This window comes from Varanus komodoensis, unplaced genomic scaffold (assembly GCF_004798865.1).
Source record: "Varanus komodoensis strain SLA01 unplaced genomic scaffold, ASM479886v1 scaffold40, whole genome shotgun sequence".
NCBI lineage: Eukaryota > Metazoa > Chordata > Lepidosauria > Squamata > Varanidae > Varanus > Varanus komodoensis.
Window position 1 is genome coordinate 461,030 of NW_025335942.1, and position 17,713 is coordinate 478,742.

Consider the following 17,713-nt stretch of genomic DNA (forward strand, 5'->3'; position numbering starts at 1 on the left):
TCGACAGATAGCATGTATGGTTAAGGTTTCTCTGAATAATTGAATAATCTAAGCCATTGGAAAAGTGCCATCTTTCAGCTCTCTTACAGACAGTTCGCTTTTATTTCTGCTCGAAGTTCTGTTGTAGTTGGTAGGCATCCTGAGAGTTATGGGTAACAGAGGTGGTTGGCCTGAATAGCTTTGGTACATTCACTGAAAAAAAGGCTAAAGATCAAATGCTCTAAAACGGTTGAAACAACCTGTTATGCTAAAGATTATATTTGAGACTAAATTCATCCAGATTGGAGGCCAGGGCGCGCTGCAACCTCTGATGCAAGAAGCGACTGAGCCAGCTGTGAGACTGCAAAGGCAACAGCTGGTTTCTCTGACTTTCTTTATCAATACAGCACTAGCTGCAGTTCGAATGATGGAGGAGGCAACCCACCCAGGGAAATGAGAAGCTGGTAAGAAGAGATAGATTTTGCTAACACAGATCCATCTATCCATATTAGCTAACAAACATACTTAATTAATGGCTGGAAGTACAAGTGTCTCAGCCAACTCCAGCTTATTAAACCCCATCTAATCTTCTCCTCTACAAAATGGCATTAAGTGGTACGGTTTGCAGCACCGAAGGTGGGCGGGGGGGGGGGTTGCCTGACCCTGAAAAAACACTTCCAAGGTGGCTTTCACCCAGCTGGGATTGTGGGAAATACTGGTCCGGATCACTTCTTCTGGGGAAAGTGGCTGTGGAGAACTTCAGTGGGAAAGTTAAGCACCCCTCCTTTCTCCTTCCCGACGCTGCTTTACAGACCTGGGTTGAACCAGGAGAGTCCTCGATAATTAGAGAAAGGCAAACAACTGATCCCTGCCAAATTTCTTCTTGCTACAATCACATTCACCTGGGCTGAGCAGTACTTCATCATTTTAGCTAAAGCAACAAGAGCCTGGCAAATGTTTCAGTTTTATGGTGCCACAAAACTCTCTGTAGTTTTTCCTGTAAGGGACAAACATGGCCGGACGTAATTTTAGCTGCTGCCAGCAGTACTGACAAGAAAAGCCACCAGGGAGAAATACACAGTTCTACCCTGTGGCACAATTTCTTTCTTTTTTAAACTGACAGTGGGGAAACACTGAACCAGCCTGACAATAGATTTGAGACAGAAACAAGAACACACATCTTCATCCAATGCATGATGGCTCCAGTGCTGATGTCCACTGAAAGCTATGGTGAAACCTCAAGCTTTGGAAGCAGCTGGGAGCAACAGCAGGAGGGAACTATTGACCTCACATCCTGCATATGGGCATCCTACAGGCATCCGGATGGTGATCATAGGAAACAAGAATGCTGAGTCAGGCCTTTCAGCTGATTCAGCAGGGCTCTTCTTATGCAACCATCTGTGCAAATAAAGTTAGGCTTAGTCAGCATGCCCATGCATTCCTTTCAGCTGCACTATTTCAGGAGAGATTGGGGAATGTTTGGCAAAAATGCTCTTGGTATCCCACTCCACCCTTCTTTTTGCATTGCACTTCTACTTTGCAGGGATGAGGCCAAAGCACACACCCTAGCTGTGGCCAGTCCCTGAACTAATCCAGTCAAGCGAGTCCCAGGAAAACAAAGTGATTTCCAAGGAGGAACAACGTCATGTCTGGGCTCCCAAATCCAACAGCACACTGAAATCCTAATCCTGCACTCACAAAGCAGCAGCAACACAACATGACGTGGGTTGTCCCAAGAATGATGGGGGTGGGGGCAGATCTACTCTCCCAGCAAGAATAATCATTTTAGATGCATCACGTGGTTTAGGGGGTCTACTGGGAACTGGAACGGGGACAACTCCATTATGCACCATCCCAAACAAACTGTCATCACCACTCTGCTTGCTTGCTTGCTTGCACGGAGGTGGCGCCGCAAGTGGCCCCTGACAAAGGAAGGAGGACCGTTACTCCCGCAAACCACATGGTGAGCCACCAAAGCCGGACAGAGCTCCAAGCGTTCACAGCCTAGAGAAATAATCCAAGAAGATTCAATTCTTTCATTATTACATGCACTGCTAAGTAGTACAATTGTGCAATGCGCTGAGAATGGCCAAACAGTGCTTCTCTGTATCTACAGTAATGCACCTCACTGTTGGCAAAACACTTGTTTTATTTATAGAAACTCCTGCCACTGCAGGTTCATCAGGTGCCTGCTCTACTGCGTTTTAGGCACTTGAGGAAAACTTTTCTCTTTTGATACACCTATGGTACTACTTAAACTATTTATTGACAACACCAGCTTTAATTTAAATTTTATTTATTAATTTTACTAATTTGCATTTTGTTTGTATACACTGCATCTTTTCTAGTTTATTATACCTTTTAACTGCATTGTATTAATGTTATTATTGATTTTGATTGTAATGGCTGCCAAGAGAGCATAATGCTAATGAGGCAGCTTTTATAAAAATCGAATAAAAACAGGCAAGCAAGCGAGCATCTCCTCCATGGACATCTGGAGGGTCGGTTCTGGACATCTGGGGGGAGACAGGTTCCCAACCCAAGGTTTCCCTCAAAACACCAAGGAAGTGCCAACTTGTGAAACCCGGAGGTTCCATGTGCATTCATATCGGGTTTTTTCCTCTCATGTGGAGCTCAGCAAGGCTTTCCTTACTGCATGCTATCCTCACTGCATTAGCAGGTCAGTCTGAGAGCTGGGGAGTGGCTCAAAGTCCCCCAGTGAGCTACATGGCCAAGTGGGGACCAGCTCCTGGACCTCCCGGTCCAGCACCCCAAGCACCACACCAGGCAGGCTCTGCACAGTCATCAAGGTCAAGAGCTGTTCGCAGGTTATGGTTTTGTCTAATGCCGTGTTTCAATCCACGTGCACCCCTGCCCAATGCCACAGCTTTCATCTGATTTTTATAAGGCACCCCTTGAGGATTATTTATATTTATATCCCACCTTTCTCCCATTGTGGCACTCAAGGAGTTCTGTGTGGTTCCCTGGTGGTCTCCCCTCCAAGCTCAGGCCCGCCCCAGACCTGCTTAGCTTCAATATGGTAGATACCCTATGTGCCTTCAGGCCATACTCTGATGTCACTAACTGGACCAAGGTAGCCCTGTTGCCCAGGTGCCCAAAAGGATGTTGTGGCAGCTGAAAGCATCTCAGCAACGAGGTTTGGCTAGAGTTTACTGCAAAAGGTCTACCTTAGACAGAAGAGAGTCTTGAGACTCAGCCTAACCTACCTCACAGGGTCATTTTTGTAAGGATAAAAATGGGGTAGAGGAGAACTATTTACACCATCTTGGGGTCCTTGCAAGGAAAAAAGGCAGATAAGCATGCAATGCAATACTAAAGCTCTTGCTTCCTCAATGTAAGCTTCAGCAGGGGTATCACAACCTTTTCAAATGGACTGCTGGGATGGGGAGAACATATGAAAGCCAGAAAACCTCCAGATGATCGGGAGAAGAGAATGTGGCCAGGGAAAGAGGGCAAGGCCATGTGGAGAACCCCAAAAGGGAGATCGGGACTCCAGGAAAGCTAGTTTGGGCTCAAAGCGCTGAGGTGTGAAAGCACGGCCTACCCTATAGTCTTATGATTCAGAGTAAAAGCAAACGCCCAAGATGAGATTTAACTGGTGCTTACAAGATGAGAAAGGGGGGTCCCAAACCGAGCAAGATGTGAGAAAAGGTGAGTACAGCAAGAACTGGGCCAACTCCTAGTGCTGGCACAATTTACAGAGCCATCTCTTTTCCCACCCTTGGCCGAATTCCCCCTCCACCAGGCATTTTATCAGAAGACACAGCAACAGAGTGCGGCATTACAGCTCTCGAGTACAAGCAGGCCAAAGGAAATGTACGCTGGTGTCCTAGTTGCACATTAACAAAAAGCCCCATTCCACTATTTCAAAGGATAAGATGGCAAGGAACTCTTCACTCCTTAGAGGATTGCAATGAGCACCTGCAAAGTTCATTATCTTATTATTCCAAGTGACAAAGAAAGATTATTTTCCCAGCTTTAAGAAAGCCACAGGGGATGTTAAAAATATCAATAAGGCCGTGTAAGTGAAGTGACCTTAATTACAGCAAACAAGCATCACTGCAGCTGGCAGCTACTTCAGTTTAGCAGAGGGTTGGAGCAGCGCTTCCCCGACAGCAGGGGGCCGAATGAAAAATGGACACACATTTCTGATCCCAAAAGATGTACATGCAGAGGAGGAATGTCGCAGTCAGGCTTCTGGGCCAAATCCAGCCCTCCGGAGACTATCCCTACATCTTGGGGTAAAAATTCTATCGCATCACTAAGTGGTTCCTGTCCTGAATTTCCCACCATTCAACTTCCATGGATGACACCACATTCTAGCAGCCTGCAAGGAGAAAAAATGTTTCCCCATCCACCTTGTCCACAGCATATGCATTTTTAAACACATCTATCACATCCTCCTTTTCTGCAGCCCTCTCAGTGCCAAACCAGCCATCCTTTCAGCCCTGACAAGACAGTCTTTTATGCAAAAGGCCTTTAAAGATTTACCTGGTTACCAAGTGAAGCAATTATCCAGGTGATTCTCTTCCTTTGCAGGGTCTTTTTTTAACTATGCTTTTTTTAGTTATTTTGCATTAGTTTTAAATGAAATGTAATGTTGCTTTGTTTTTATGGTATTGGTGTTGTATTGTTTTTATGCATTATTGTAAACCCCCCAGAGAGCTTCAGCTATGGGGAGATAGAGAAATCTGCTGCTTCTTGGTCTAACCTAAAAAGCCCCAAATGTAATGCTTTCCTAAAGGAGGGCTGAGTCCAGCTGCTTAATTGTTTTAAGTGGTAATCTTATGCAAGTTTATTAAGAAGAAAGTTGTATTACTCCCAGCATTCCTCAGTCAGATGTGCTAAACATGCATAAACATGCATAAGACGACACTCTTAGTACCCATTTTCTGCACTCCACCAGCTCTACAAAAATCCTATTTCATTTTTATGTATTATAATAGCCAAGCTCTCTACCACAACCCCAGCATCTTTTTCTTGGGCAGTCACCAGCCCAGCACCCATCAGTATATATATAAAATCAGGGCTTTTTTGTCCCATGTGTATCATTTTAAAGTTTGCTTAAATTGAATTGCATTTGACATTTTAATGCCTATTTTATTAAAGGGGGAGATTATTTTAAATAAAATAAATAGTCCCTCATTTGGTCAGTATCCCAACTTTCTATTCTGTTTACCTGTGCCTGCTTCTTCACTTTCATTTACATTAGTCACAATAACTAATTTCTAAGTTTCTTTTCCTATTCAAAACTGTAGCTACTTTCCACAGTAGCTAATCCATCAATATTTCTGAGTACTCAAATACCAAACAGTTGAGTTCTGAGCAAAATACTAGGATTTCAGATGCTTACAGATTCATTCCATAATGCCTTCCTGAAAACTATTTCAATTCAAGAGGAAGAGAGCCATTCTTAGCTCTTTATTTATAGGTTTTATCACATAACTTCTTTTTCAGGTTTCACTCTCCAAATGAAGCTTATTTATAGCACTGATTAAACATTCTCAGAACAAATAATGATGAAGATGATGATGATGTTTCATTACGATAATGATCATCTCAAATATAAAATGTAATCCTTTGGATCCGTGATTCCCAAAGGGGGCGATACCACCCCCTGGGAGCAGTGGAAAGATCCAGAGAGGTGGAGACTGGTTGCTTTAAATTTGCATTAGAGCAACAGACCTAATAAAAGAAGGAGGAATGGGGACACTAGGCTTGTCACCCAAGAGGAAAGGGGGCAGCAGCCCGAAAAGATTGGGGACCACTGATCTAGGTGTTTTCAGTAACAACAGACACTAAGCAATTAGATTGGTACCTTTGTTAGCGCAGTATCTGGTGGCGAAAGAAACACGAAAGCCTCCAAGTTAACAGACATTATCCATCAGCCAAATCTAAAAGGTTACATGCCTTAAAGTTCAACTTTAAGGTAAAATGGAACCATCACTGATTGTAACCATGCTTAATTAGACATAAGCCTTACTTTAAGAAAAATATTTAGCACATTTGAATTCCTATTTAAACTAACTGCTGATAGTTTTATTCTTAAATCAGTTATGGCTACACTCCTAAGAATGGTTGCTTGGAAGCAGTCCTGAGTTTAACAGTAATTAAGTCATGATTTTTCAGAGGACTTGCTTCTAGGAAAGTATTTCTAGGAGTGTGGCCTTAATCAATCCAGATGCAAAAGAAACAGAGTGTTGTCCTTGAACTCAGGAGATCAGGAACTCTAGTCCCCATTCACTCCTGAAACAAACTGGATGGCTTTGGGCCAGTCACAGACTCAGCCTAGCCTACCTCACAGGGCTGCTCTTATGGGGATAAGATGGAGAAGAACTTGTAAGCCCCTTTGGCTCCTTGCAAGATGAAGAAAGGTGGGGTATAAATACAAAGTAACAATAACAACAGCCACAGTAAAATGTACCATTTGGGAATTTCTCTCTACTTTTCTGCAGGGCTTACACTGCCCCTTGACGTCCAAATACTGTTAAGCTGATGTGCCTTTGACCCTCCTGGCCCACTTCTTCCCTACTTGGTTTTACGGTGTCTTGAATATTCTGCCAGTCTTAATCTAACCATTTCCCTCCTTTTCCTTCCTCAAAGCCCGCCTGGGTCGTTCATTACAGGGCCCCTGCCTGCAGCCACCATCCTCGGCCAGCAACCCTCTTCTGTGGGCCTTGCACAGCAGTCATAAGCCACCCCCCAAGACCCTTCCCAGCGTCCTTCCCAGCGTTGCCACCAGAAGTTTAGGACTCCCAGGGCGGACTCCCTGCATGCAAGGGGGACCTCAAGAGGACACCATCCCAAGGTTAAAAATTACCCCTGATTTTAAAGCCCTAATATCAATGGAATCATCCAACCTCCAGTGTGTGAACCTACAACCAAGACTGAGCCAAATTACACAACTCAGACCCTCCAGGGGCTTTTTTCTTAATTATAATTCATCTGACATTTCAGGGCTATGGCATTACCAAATTTTGAAATTCAAGAAAAAAAATACGGTGGGTGGTGAAAAGTTTTGTGACAGAAAACATGGGCACAGTTTCGACACCCAAATGATAAAATATGTTTTGGCAGCTGTCAAGAAACACATCCTTTTTTAAATCAAGGAATATCACGCGACTTCTACAAGTGTTGCATTTGTGCCCCCACCAATGCTATGGTCTGGAGGCCCTGCTTTTGTTCCACTGCATGTATGGCTGACCACAGGCCACACGCTACCCTTTGCCAACGTCTTTATGGCTGTGGCGGAGCTCCTCCCTCCCTACTGGCCAGCCAAGTGGAGCTGAAGAGCATGGCACCCTTCTGCTGAAGCAGTGTCAGCAGCGTGTGTGCGCGTGTGTGTGTGTGTGTTTGGGGTGGGGAGCAGCTAACCCCATCTCGGGAACCCTATCGTGCAGCCCTACACTACCGCCCAGCTGAACGGCGCTGCAACTATTTCTCTAAACAGGAATAGCAGAATTGAGGGAGCAAGAAGTTGAAAAATAAACCTTGGATTGGTGAGTCATTGCACTTGCTGCCAGAGCAACTCAGGATGTATGTCTGCCTGTCTCACATGGAAAGTATTATCTACCTTAAGGATGATTGTTTTTGTAACCTGCTTCGCTTCCCTTTGAAGCATGTTTACAGTTGTTAGGTTGCAGCAGGAAAACAAAAAAATGTTTCAGTTCTGCCAAATGAGATTTAGGTGCACTTTTACAATGACAAGTGCCTAAATGACTTACATGAAGAAATACATATAAAAAATATTCTGGTATTTATTTTAAACACTGCTATTGCATTAACCCCTTCCTCCCCAGATGATGAACCCAGGAATGTGTACTTTGGTGCTATACAGTGTACCATTTTTAATCCCGCTGTTTCCTCCTCCTTCAAAATTACTCAAGATCTGTTCACACAAATCAGTTAGACAACTGTGCCTATTACCGATCATCTATCATTTTATAATCCCAACTGAGCAGGCAAACAGATGGATTTTCTCCACTTTCAATGCTTCCATTATATGTGAAGCGGTGATTCTAATCCACGTTAGAAACAAAGATTGCAAGCCTATACCCACTTATCTAGAGCTGCGCTTTGTTGGACTCAACAGGTCTTACTTCCACATAGAGAGGCAGAAAATTAAACTGTGAGACATGAAACCCACGAGGGCAGCGGCTATTGCTCTGGAGGGATTGATTTGCAGTACGACGTTGTGTTCTTGTGTGCTTCCTCATTCTCAATATGTGCGACAGCAGAGCTCAGTCCCACCGCACCTCCAAAACTCCATGCCTCCTAAGGACCCTGGTCTCTCCAACCATTCATTTTCAGGTGCTGACCAGCAACTGAATATGACCCACCTGGGAGGCACTGATAAGCCAGTTTGGCTTTGTTATGTCATGGATGCTCATTGCCCAGGAAGCAGTTTCCTGCAGCCTAGCTCAGTCTCTGTCTCTGTGTGTGTGTCTCTCTCTCTCACACACACACAATTTAGCAGGCACACACACAGGCTACACACCAACACAGCACTCTCACATTTTAAATAATGCAAATAACCAGGGGCCTCAGCAAATCTGAACGCTTTCAGTGAACACACTGGCCCACCAAGGAATAGAAGGCCGGCTTTGCTAGCCAGTATACCTGGAACAGAGGGGCAAACAGGTAAACAACCCAAGCACTTTGATGACCATATGATGTGCATGTTTTCAAACACGTGTCACCTTTGTACTTTACTTTGTGTGTGTGCGTGCACATGCACATATGCTAAAACTTTTAGAGGAATGTATACACATCTGCCCAATGGGAAGCCCCAGTAAGTTCAGTGAGGCTTACTCATGAGTAAGGTCTGCAGTGTTAGCTGTACTCTTTGAAGCACCTCTGAAAGGCTGACCTGGTGGATCCGTGGGCTGAGAGCACGGGGATCGCTCCCACTCCTGTGACTGCAGTGAATTCACTGGCTCTACTAAGAATATTCATCTTGGTCCTCAGCACAGGAACCAAAAGAGCTGACTGGTGTTGTCAAAGTTGTGCATTACTTCAGGCTACAAAAAAATGACTCTTCTACTGGAGGTACTAGATCTCAGCTTGCAGCTAGAAAAGCAGAGGCAGGGCAGACGTTAAAATTGGGGATTTTAAAGGACCAGCACGCTATTACAGTCCCCTCTGTGGATGACAGTGCACACACGTCCTAACAAGGCAGGCCTCACTCTTCAGAGATGGGCTTCAGCTGCATTATCCTTTCTGCAGGTTACTTCTCCACCCACCAACACACCCTTTCCTAATGTTACTATAGAGCATCTTCAGTCATCCAAGGGCAGCTGAACAGAAGCAGTAAGAGCAGGGACTGGCACCTTCCCACTGCTGCCCCTTCTTCTGCAGCTAAAAGGGTTTATATCATTGCCTTTTTTTCCTGTGATGACACAAGCAAGGTAGGGCATGAGTAGCAAAAATCTACATAGTGGGGAGGAAAGTTTGGAACCTTCTGTCCCGACCACCCACATCTTTCAGCTTGCTTCTGAGAAGATTCATGAAGTCTGAGCTGTGAGTGAATGTAATAAACTGTTTTTTCTGGGGGAGTGGCTCAGCAGCGTGAGAAGCCACCTCCCTACCAAGAATTACTTAGGCCAAAGAGTGATAATGCACCACCCCAGAAGCCCGGCCAAGCACAGGTGTTCCATTAAATGTCCGTATAGGCAAGCATTACTTAATGGCTTTCCAATTGCATAATCCTCCTGCACCCCGTAAGCGGCTTTCCTAGTCTCTACTGCATCCTCAACGGTGCTGCTACCTAGCATGGCGAGCACATACAAAAAAACCGAAAGAGGCATGGCTGCATCTTTACTCAAGACACAGCGAAGTGCATGGCTGGTTAGAGTGGGAATTTTCTGCTCTGAACAGTTTCCCCAGCGGGTCAGGGATGCTTCCTCCCACCGCCTAAGCACCTCAAGTCTCCCTGGCTGCCTCTTGCATTCTTCCCCAAAACTGGATCCCTGAAACCCATTCTGAGGACTAAGCCCGCTCGCCTAGCGCTGGCCTGCCCCTCGCCGCTTGCACGTTCTGGAAAAAGCAAGCCGGCTCCGCTCTGACATTCAAACGCCCAGCCGGTGCTTTGTACCTAAAAGCGGCCAGTGATTCCGGGCACCCTGGGAAAAGGAGCGCGCGGCGCGCTTTGTCATCACTCAGCATTAGGGAGCCTAAAAATAGCCCGGCACAGCAGCACCGTGGCAACCTTGTGGGCTACTTGCATCGCTCGGCGATGGCTTCCTTTCCGAGGGAGCACCTAGAAAAGAGTTTCAAAGGAAGAGAGAACGCGCGAGGGAGGCTGTCCGGCCCGGGACGGCCCCTTACCTGCTCCCCGAAGTCGATGGCTATGTTGGTGATGCCCAGAGGGACCAAGAAGCGGATCAGGGGCCAGTAGTTAGTGAGCGCCGGAAATTTCACCATAGTCCCAGCTCTGCGGTGACCCCAAGCGCATCTGCTGCAGCAGGCAGGCAGGCGGGGAGGCGGCGAGGGCGAAGAGAGGAACGGGAAGCGAGCCCCTTTATGCACGCGGCTTCGGGCTGTGCCGGCGGAGGAGGCGCTGCAGCAGGCGCGGGCGGCAGCTGGCGGCGGGCTCCTCTCGCGCCGGGCTCCTCTCCGGTCTGGCGCGTGCCGTGTTTGCGCTGCTGCCTTTAGCCAGAAATCCCAAAGACCAAGTCCATCCCTGCCGCCGCCGCTGTTCCTGCCCTCCTCCCACACAGCCCTGCTCTGCCGCTGGTGGAAAAAAAAAGAGGAGGGACGCCGGCACCACCACCATCGCCGCCGCCAGAAATTTCTAGGGGCGCGTCTTCCATCCTCGCAGCCCCGAGGGCAATCCGAGCGGCGGGGGGGGGGGCGCCCCAGACCCACAGCCCTGATCTGCGGGCGCCTTGGCCCGGTTCAGCCGAGGCTAGCCGGCCACAGGAAGACGGTGGGGGGGCGCAAAAACACAAACAAACCGCACATCCCCGGCGCGGAGAGGAGACAGGATCCGCCCTCCTCCGCCTCCTCTTCTTCCTCCGCCTCTTCTTTCCCGAGGATGTGGAGGCAGTGGGCGCGGGCGCGCGGAGCTGGCCGCCGGTGGACCGGCCGCCGGAGCCCAGGCTGGGAAAGCGGCCAGCAGGCCCGTTTCGCGATGCTGAAGTGCGAGGCTTGCTCTGCCGGCGGCGGCCCGGCGCGCACGTGGCCTGCCTGGACGCGGCCGCTTTCTGGCGGCCTTTCCCTCGGCCGGGCTTGCTTCGCCCTCCGCGGCAAGAGAAGCAGAGGAAGAGGAACGGGCAAGAGAGGCTGCTCCCCGCGCTGCTCCGCCTAACGCCCGAGCCGGGCACAGCAGCAGCCCCTAGCTGCGGGCTGGCTGGCTGGCTGGCTGGCGGCGGCCGCGACGCGCCCAGGCCGAGCCCTGCTGGAGAGGAGCCGGGCCGGGCCGGGCCGGGCCGAGCCGAGCGCGGGGCTGCCGCGTGGCCCTGGGAAAGCCGATAAGGAAGGCGCTGGCCCGGCCCGCTTTGGTCTCCGATGGCAGGGCTTGCACAAGCCTCGAACCTCGCGCACGCGGAGGCGCGCATTCGCGGAGGCCTCGTTCCCTCTGGTATATTCAAGAAAGTGCCCGAATCCCTTCCCCCGCAAGCGATGCTTTAGGGGCCTGGCATCGCATCTGATTATAAGTACGTACACTGCATTTATATCACACCTTTCTTCCTCTCGGGAGGGACCCAAAGCAGCATACATAGCTCCATTTTATTGTTAGGTAAAAAGACCCTGAGGTTCTTCCCCGAGAGGATCCAAGCCGTTAGAGGCTCTGGAGGAGGAGGCTGGACACGAGTTTAGGGACCACCCACCCAGTGAGATTCATGGCCTAGCGGGGGCTTTAACTCAGATCTCCCGGGTTCCCAGTCCAGCACTCTCACCACTACACCCGGTTATTAAGCCAAATGTAAAACGTGTTTTTAATATCACCTGTGCACCAGGCTCATTCTAGGTACACCCCAGGTTGGTAGATGCATTTGGAATATGCAACCCCTAGGGGGAGACTGTGCCGTGTTGTCTAAACCCACCAACTGGGAGTTACGCAAGGGTTGAACAACCCTCAGTTCGTTGTGCTGACTGGGTATCCTCTATTACAGGTTACTCTCAGGTATTCTCAGGCTGGTATTCTAATCTGACCCTGTGAGCTTGTCAATATCTCTTCCTGCAGTGCCATCACACCCTCCAGCTTCTGCAAAACATTTGGAGAAAACAATCTCGCCAGCAAGCCACCGCTGGGCACGAGCACGGCAAGGTGCCAGCTTGCTCACGAGGAGGTCATTTTGGACTCGATCTCCTCCCAAGCAAGCTGGCGCCTCACCCCCCCCCCCCCCCCCCCCATGTGCATCACTGGCACCTGTCAACTGCCCCCCTTGAGAAAAAGTCTGTGGGGCTTACTTCAGAAGTAACATTCTTAAGATCACGGTGCATGCTTTATCACTTTGAGATTATGAAGAGAACTTTAGGTTGGAGGACAACCTTTCAGGCTTGTAAATTAAGCGTTGGATATACATTTTATGTAAATAAACCAGGTGTATGATTCACTACCTTAATCTATTTGAGGAGTGAAACACAAATTGGAACAGAATTCTGATGACTGAAATTCTAGTGATTTCTATGCCACTTTCGGTTTTAGGACCATTTTGATGTTGGGCACTAGCTGTTCTCTCAGCAGTTACAGTTTCCTGGCAATTCTGCTTGCAAATGGAGGGTCGTTGCACTAATTCCCCACATTTTCAAGCACAGCACTTTGTTACAAAGCACAAAGAGAACACAGCTCTGTGCTTGCATGCCAGGACCAGAAAACACCAGTGCAATGGCTGGGGAAAACGTTTTCCGTCAGTGAGAATGGAGAACTTAACTCTTTTTCAGGGGTGGCCCAAGCCCAAGTAAATGCATTTTGCCCACCACTTTGCAAGTCAAGATACTTTGGCATCTGATACACCAAATCTGACAAGCTGGCTTTCCTACTGGTAAAAGCAACAATTTACTTCCCTTTGTGACATCAAATACCTGCCTGGGATAGCTTCATCACTGGCCAAATGGCAGAATTCGTCCCTGACCTTCTTCCCACCCACAGCTGTTTTAATTAATTATTTTCCCCTCCAGCTTTGGAACCAAAAGCAAGCCCACCTGAAGGGGAAAAACACTGGAATGGGAGCATTTGCAGAGGAAAATCTGCAAACACAAGGAGTAAGAATCCCTCCCACCTGCTAGTACTCCTAGTAAATACTCCCTCACCCTACCCCAGTTATCTCAGCAAACATGTTTTGGGAACGCCTAACAATCCACCAAAAATACCATGAAGGATTTTAGATATTCAACTAAAAATGTGATGGGTTGTGGGTAGTCCCTGGAAAGTGAAACAGGAACTATTGCAGCTCCATCTTATTTTTGCACAAGACAATTAAATAATTGTTGCTTTGCAAAAATGGTGCTGGTGGACTTACATGCAAAGAGATTAGGTTCCTCTTTTTCCACAGTAAAAGGGTGATAACATGATTAATTTATTTGTGTGGGGCTCAAAGGCAAGGACAGTTGCTAAACCAAAATACAACTGGTATTTGCATTTGAGTGTTGTCATTAGTCAATGTTCCAGACCTTGTTTGTTATAATATAGATAAGGTTGTTTTTGTAATCCTTTCTGTATTGGAATCTGAAAGTCTTATCTAAGGAATGAATAACCTGGATTGCTTTTAAAAAAGAAAAATCCCTCTAAATTCTCTAGAGGAATGTTTATTTCCTAATAGAAAGAGCACTGGACTTTTAATTTCAAAAGTGGGACAACATGGCCCAGCCCATAGCAAATAAGTTGTGCTTAAGTCCTTTAAATCAATGGATTGAGTTAAGTTGCAAACAACCTAAATTCTGCCAGTTTTCAAGGTACTTACACAAAGTTAACTTTCTCAGGACTGGGACCAAAGTATTGATTGATCCATGTGATAGTACTAACTGGAACCCAATTGAAATGTGTATGCAGAAGGAAGGTGTTTATAATAGTTTATACCAGAAAAATGTAATCATATGGAAGTTCAAGATGTTTCAGGATCTTTCGGAAGGAAGTTTCCCTGCTGGATGTATTTTCCATTTCTTAAGCAGGATGTCAAGAGACTGGGTCGATCCTTCCAGGCCTGGCCTTGTCCTGAGTCGTTCAGCTTTCCTGGGCCTGCCCTGGTTCCTCTGTGCACATTTCTTGGTGCACGTAGCTTTCGTATATACCAGACATCCATACACAGCTCATGGGGCCAGGAAACTGCAGAATATTACTCATGGTTCCTCTTCCAATCTTGGAGGCTGCTTCGCAGGAGTAAGGCATAAGCAAGGCTTGTAGGGCAGTGTGGGAAATGCTTTCTGCGTGGCCTGTTGGAACATGCAGATAGCATGAAGTGTCTTCCAGGTACTGCAACTGTGTTCTAAGAGGACTTGACTCTCAGGAACAGACAATATCAATGTTTAATCACCATCTCAGGAGAGCAAAGATCTGTTATTCCTTTCAACCAATTTATATAAGCATTTTAGCAGAGAAATGTGCATATTAATGGGTTGTGCTAAATCTGTAGCAAAATGACCATCTGAATGCACCATCTCAAAACCTTAACATGATTCATTGCATCCCTGTACGTTTAATAGGTAACCATGCTTTTGTTGTTACGTACGATCCAGTCAACTTGCAGGCCCTCCAAAATGTCCTATACATGATAGCCCTGTTCAGACACTGGCTTGCATTATGGAGTCAATCCAGGTAACTTCATAAAACAATCCTGTTTTGTCTTGTCAGAGACACTGCAAAACAGAAACTTTTCTGTTTACAGCTGTCAAAAAAGTGCTTGCATAAAAGATTTTGCATAGATCTTTCTGGAGTACCTAAGGGACTGGAGAAGTGTGGAAAAGGTGAGGGGGCATGAGATCATCAGAGCAATACTAAAAACTAGAGGATCACAAAGGGAAGATATATTTGCCATTTTTTTGTAAGTAAAGATCTCTTTGCAGCTTTGCTTTTCTCTTGACAGCTTGTTTTTTTGACAGCTATCAAATGAAAAGTAAAGTAACAGATTAACCTGTTGGTAGCCTCATTTTATCAATGTCCAGAGATGTTGCTTCTTGCACTTTGACAAAAAGTACTTACTAAGGTATTAACCAGACAAGACAGCATTTTGGTTGGTTCAAGGTATACTCTTGTATACCTCCAAAATACCAACTAGAAAATAATTAAACATTATGAGAATATTTGTGCATGTTTCTGGTATCTTAAAAAAGACAAATCAGTGATAGCTGCTCTAGTGTGCTACTTGGACACTTTAGTGGGGCTATCTTTGGTTGGCATCTCAAACGGGCTTCAGAAACTCTCTGGGCACAGTCTTCTGCCCTTGAAGACTGTTTGGAAGCTGCAGCTGGAGCAACACACTCCAGCCGGACTAACAACAAGAACCGGATGGTCTGAACCTTTCACACCAATTCTGGCCTGCTTCCATTGGCTGCCTATATGCTCCCAAGCTCAATTCAAGGTGCTGGTTTTAACAAATAAAGGCCCGCATGGCTTGGGACCTCAATTCCTGATGGAATGCCTCTCCCAATCTCATTTTTCCCGGGCCCTACAGTCTTCATCTGGAGCCTTCCCCTGATTGCCACCTCCACCTGGTGGCGCACCTGGTGCCAACTTTGTCATCTTTTTGGCATCAGGTTAAAACTGCCCTCTGTTCCCATGCGTTTAATGGTATGTGATGGTTTATGTCTCTTGTTCTAATCAGGTCCATTTTTAATGAAAATGTTTTAGGTATTAAACTGTTTTATAGTTTTTATATCGGGATTTTTAGCTGTTGTAAATCTGCACATTGCAATTTTATACCATGTTTGATTGTGTTCTATTTTTATTATAACTTTTGTACTTCTTTAATTGTGAACTGCCCAGAGAGCTTCTGCTACTGGGCACTATAGAACTGAAAATAAGTAAATAAACAGAAAAGGGAAGGGCGATGGTGGTGGCAGCTGCGAAAGGGTTGTGAAAGCCAGCTGGTGATGGCCTTGCCAAAGAACCGCTTGGGAATCAGTGGAGCCGCTCTCATTGGTACAGTTGCCATGCCATGAGGATCCAGTCGATGTGTTTTATCTCCCTGCCTCAATTACTCTGTGTGTAGAGCTGTTTTTCTGCGCCAAGGACTTCCTTCAAGATGATTCTGCAGGCTTTGGAGGACCATAGAAACTCAGCCCTGTGAACAGTGTATAATTATAATTATATAATTATAATCAAGCTTACCAGGTTATTGAGACATGCTAATCCTTCTAAACCCTCAAATTAATGAGGGTGGAATCCGGTACCAAACATGCGCTTTATATGGGCAATAACCCACCAGGCCTGTTTGATCAGCCAGCCTTGTGAGATCTATAGGGTTTCCAGAGGATTGCGTAGGAGTGTTTATATGCGCAGCAGCCTACAGTGCCTGATCTTCTGAAGGTTACCCACTATATTGCCTGGCAAACCCTTCCCTAATCTTAAGGGAACAGGCTGTGCTGCACAGCAAGGAGCCGTGGTCTGAAGCAAACGCCAGGGAACCCGTGCACACATATTAAAACACTTTCAAGTGCCACAGCAGCCTCTGGATTTTGTCAGGCTCTCCTGACCTGATCTACAAAAATGGACCTGAATGAAAAACTGGAAAGTACAAAAAGAAAGGGTGGGTACTGAGAGGAACGAAGGAGAGTATCATGCTCCACCCAAAATGTAGTCCTACCTCAGAAACAGCCCTGTGATAGAGCAAGACTGCAAAACTGGGGGTGTGCCAAGAAAAAAAGAGCTTGCCATTGGCCTAAGGCTGCCTGCCAGGGACTGCAAAAAGAAAGACAAAGGGGAATTACCTGGCAGGTCACAACACATGGCTGAGCAGACCACAAATTATGTGTACTTACAGTAGAACAGTGTTGGATGGAAGAAAACTGGGGACTTCCCCACGCTGGCTGATGCAAACAGCAAATGTCTCACTTGAAGTCATAAGCAAGGCAATCTGTCTGAGTGTACTTTTAACATATATTTCCATAAGGAAGACAGGAAAGCAGTCTAGTATGCCAGGTTCTCAAAGATGACTTCATTTAGTGCCCTAATCTGTTAAGACATCAGCACACAGCAAAGGTTGCTTTGCCCTTCATTTCCATCATAAGCCCGTTTCCTGTATGGGTGTTTCCAGCACTGATGCTGGAAAAGAGCGCTGCGCCCTGCCGTTACCTTCCACTTGCACTGTGGTCGCATATGGAATCCCCAAATTTGGTGAATCTTGAAATCAGCACAATGTTGGCAGCCGGGACTCTCCAAAAGCTCAGACACACTACTGAGTGCACTAGCAAATTAGGTGCTTTTTTCCCATCATCATGGTATATGCCTGTAAACCCCAGAGTAGGCCCATTGAAATAAATAGCTTCTTCAGGCATTTCCTAATTTATTGGGGATAATCAGCATTCATTCATATGTTCAGTAACTGCCAAATTCTGGGCAGTCCCCCCCCCCCCGCAGCAGTCTGCCTGGGGCCTATGCGAATATCTTTCTTTATTTTCTATATTGTTGTTAACTTAAAAAACAACCAATAACATATCCAAGAAGAACCGATCAATATTTACAGGTAATGAACAAATTCAACCTTGATTGTCAGCATTTACACATGAATGCCAACTTCCACCAATGTTTGAGTCTTCACTGTAACCACTAACA

General features: G+C 46.5%; 1 protein-coding gene across 2 annotated transcripts in view; it reads right to left on the reverse strand.

Annotated features, from left to right (window-relative positions):
* ANKH (ANKH inorganic pyrophosphate transport regulator) overlaps positions 1-11,070 on the reverse strand; it is a 96,259-nt gene extending 85,189 nt beyond the window's left edge. The window contains exon 1 of one of the 2 annotated variants that reach the window (XM_044442790.1): positions 10,327-11,070. In XM_044442790.1, the coding sequence (XP_044298725.1) occupies positions 10,327-10,422 (96 nt within the window). In that variant the 5' untranslated portion in view covers positions 10,423-11,070. Of the gene's footprint in view, positions 1-8,869; positions 9,056-10,326 lie in introns of those variants that run through there. The other variant, XM_044442791.1, reaches the window with a different exon arrangement.
* Between the last annotated feature and the right edge of the window lie 6,643 nt (positions 11,071-17,713).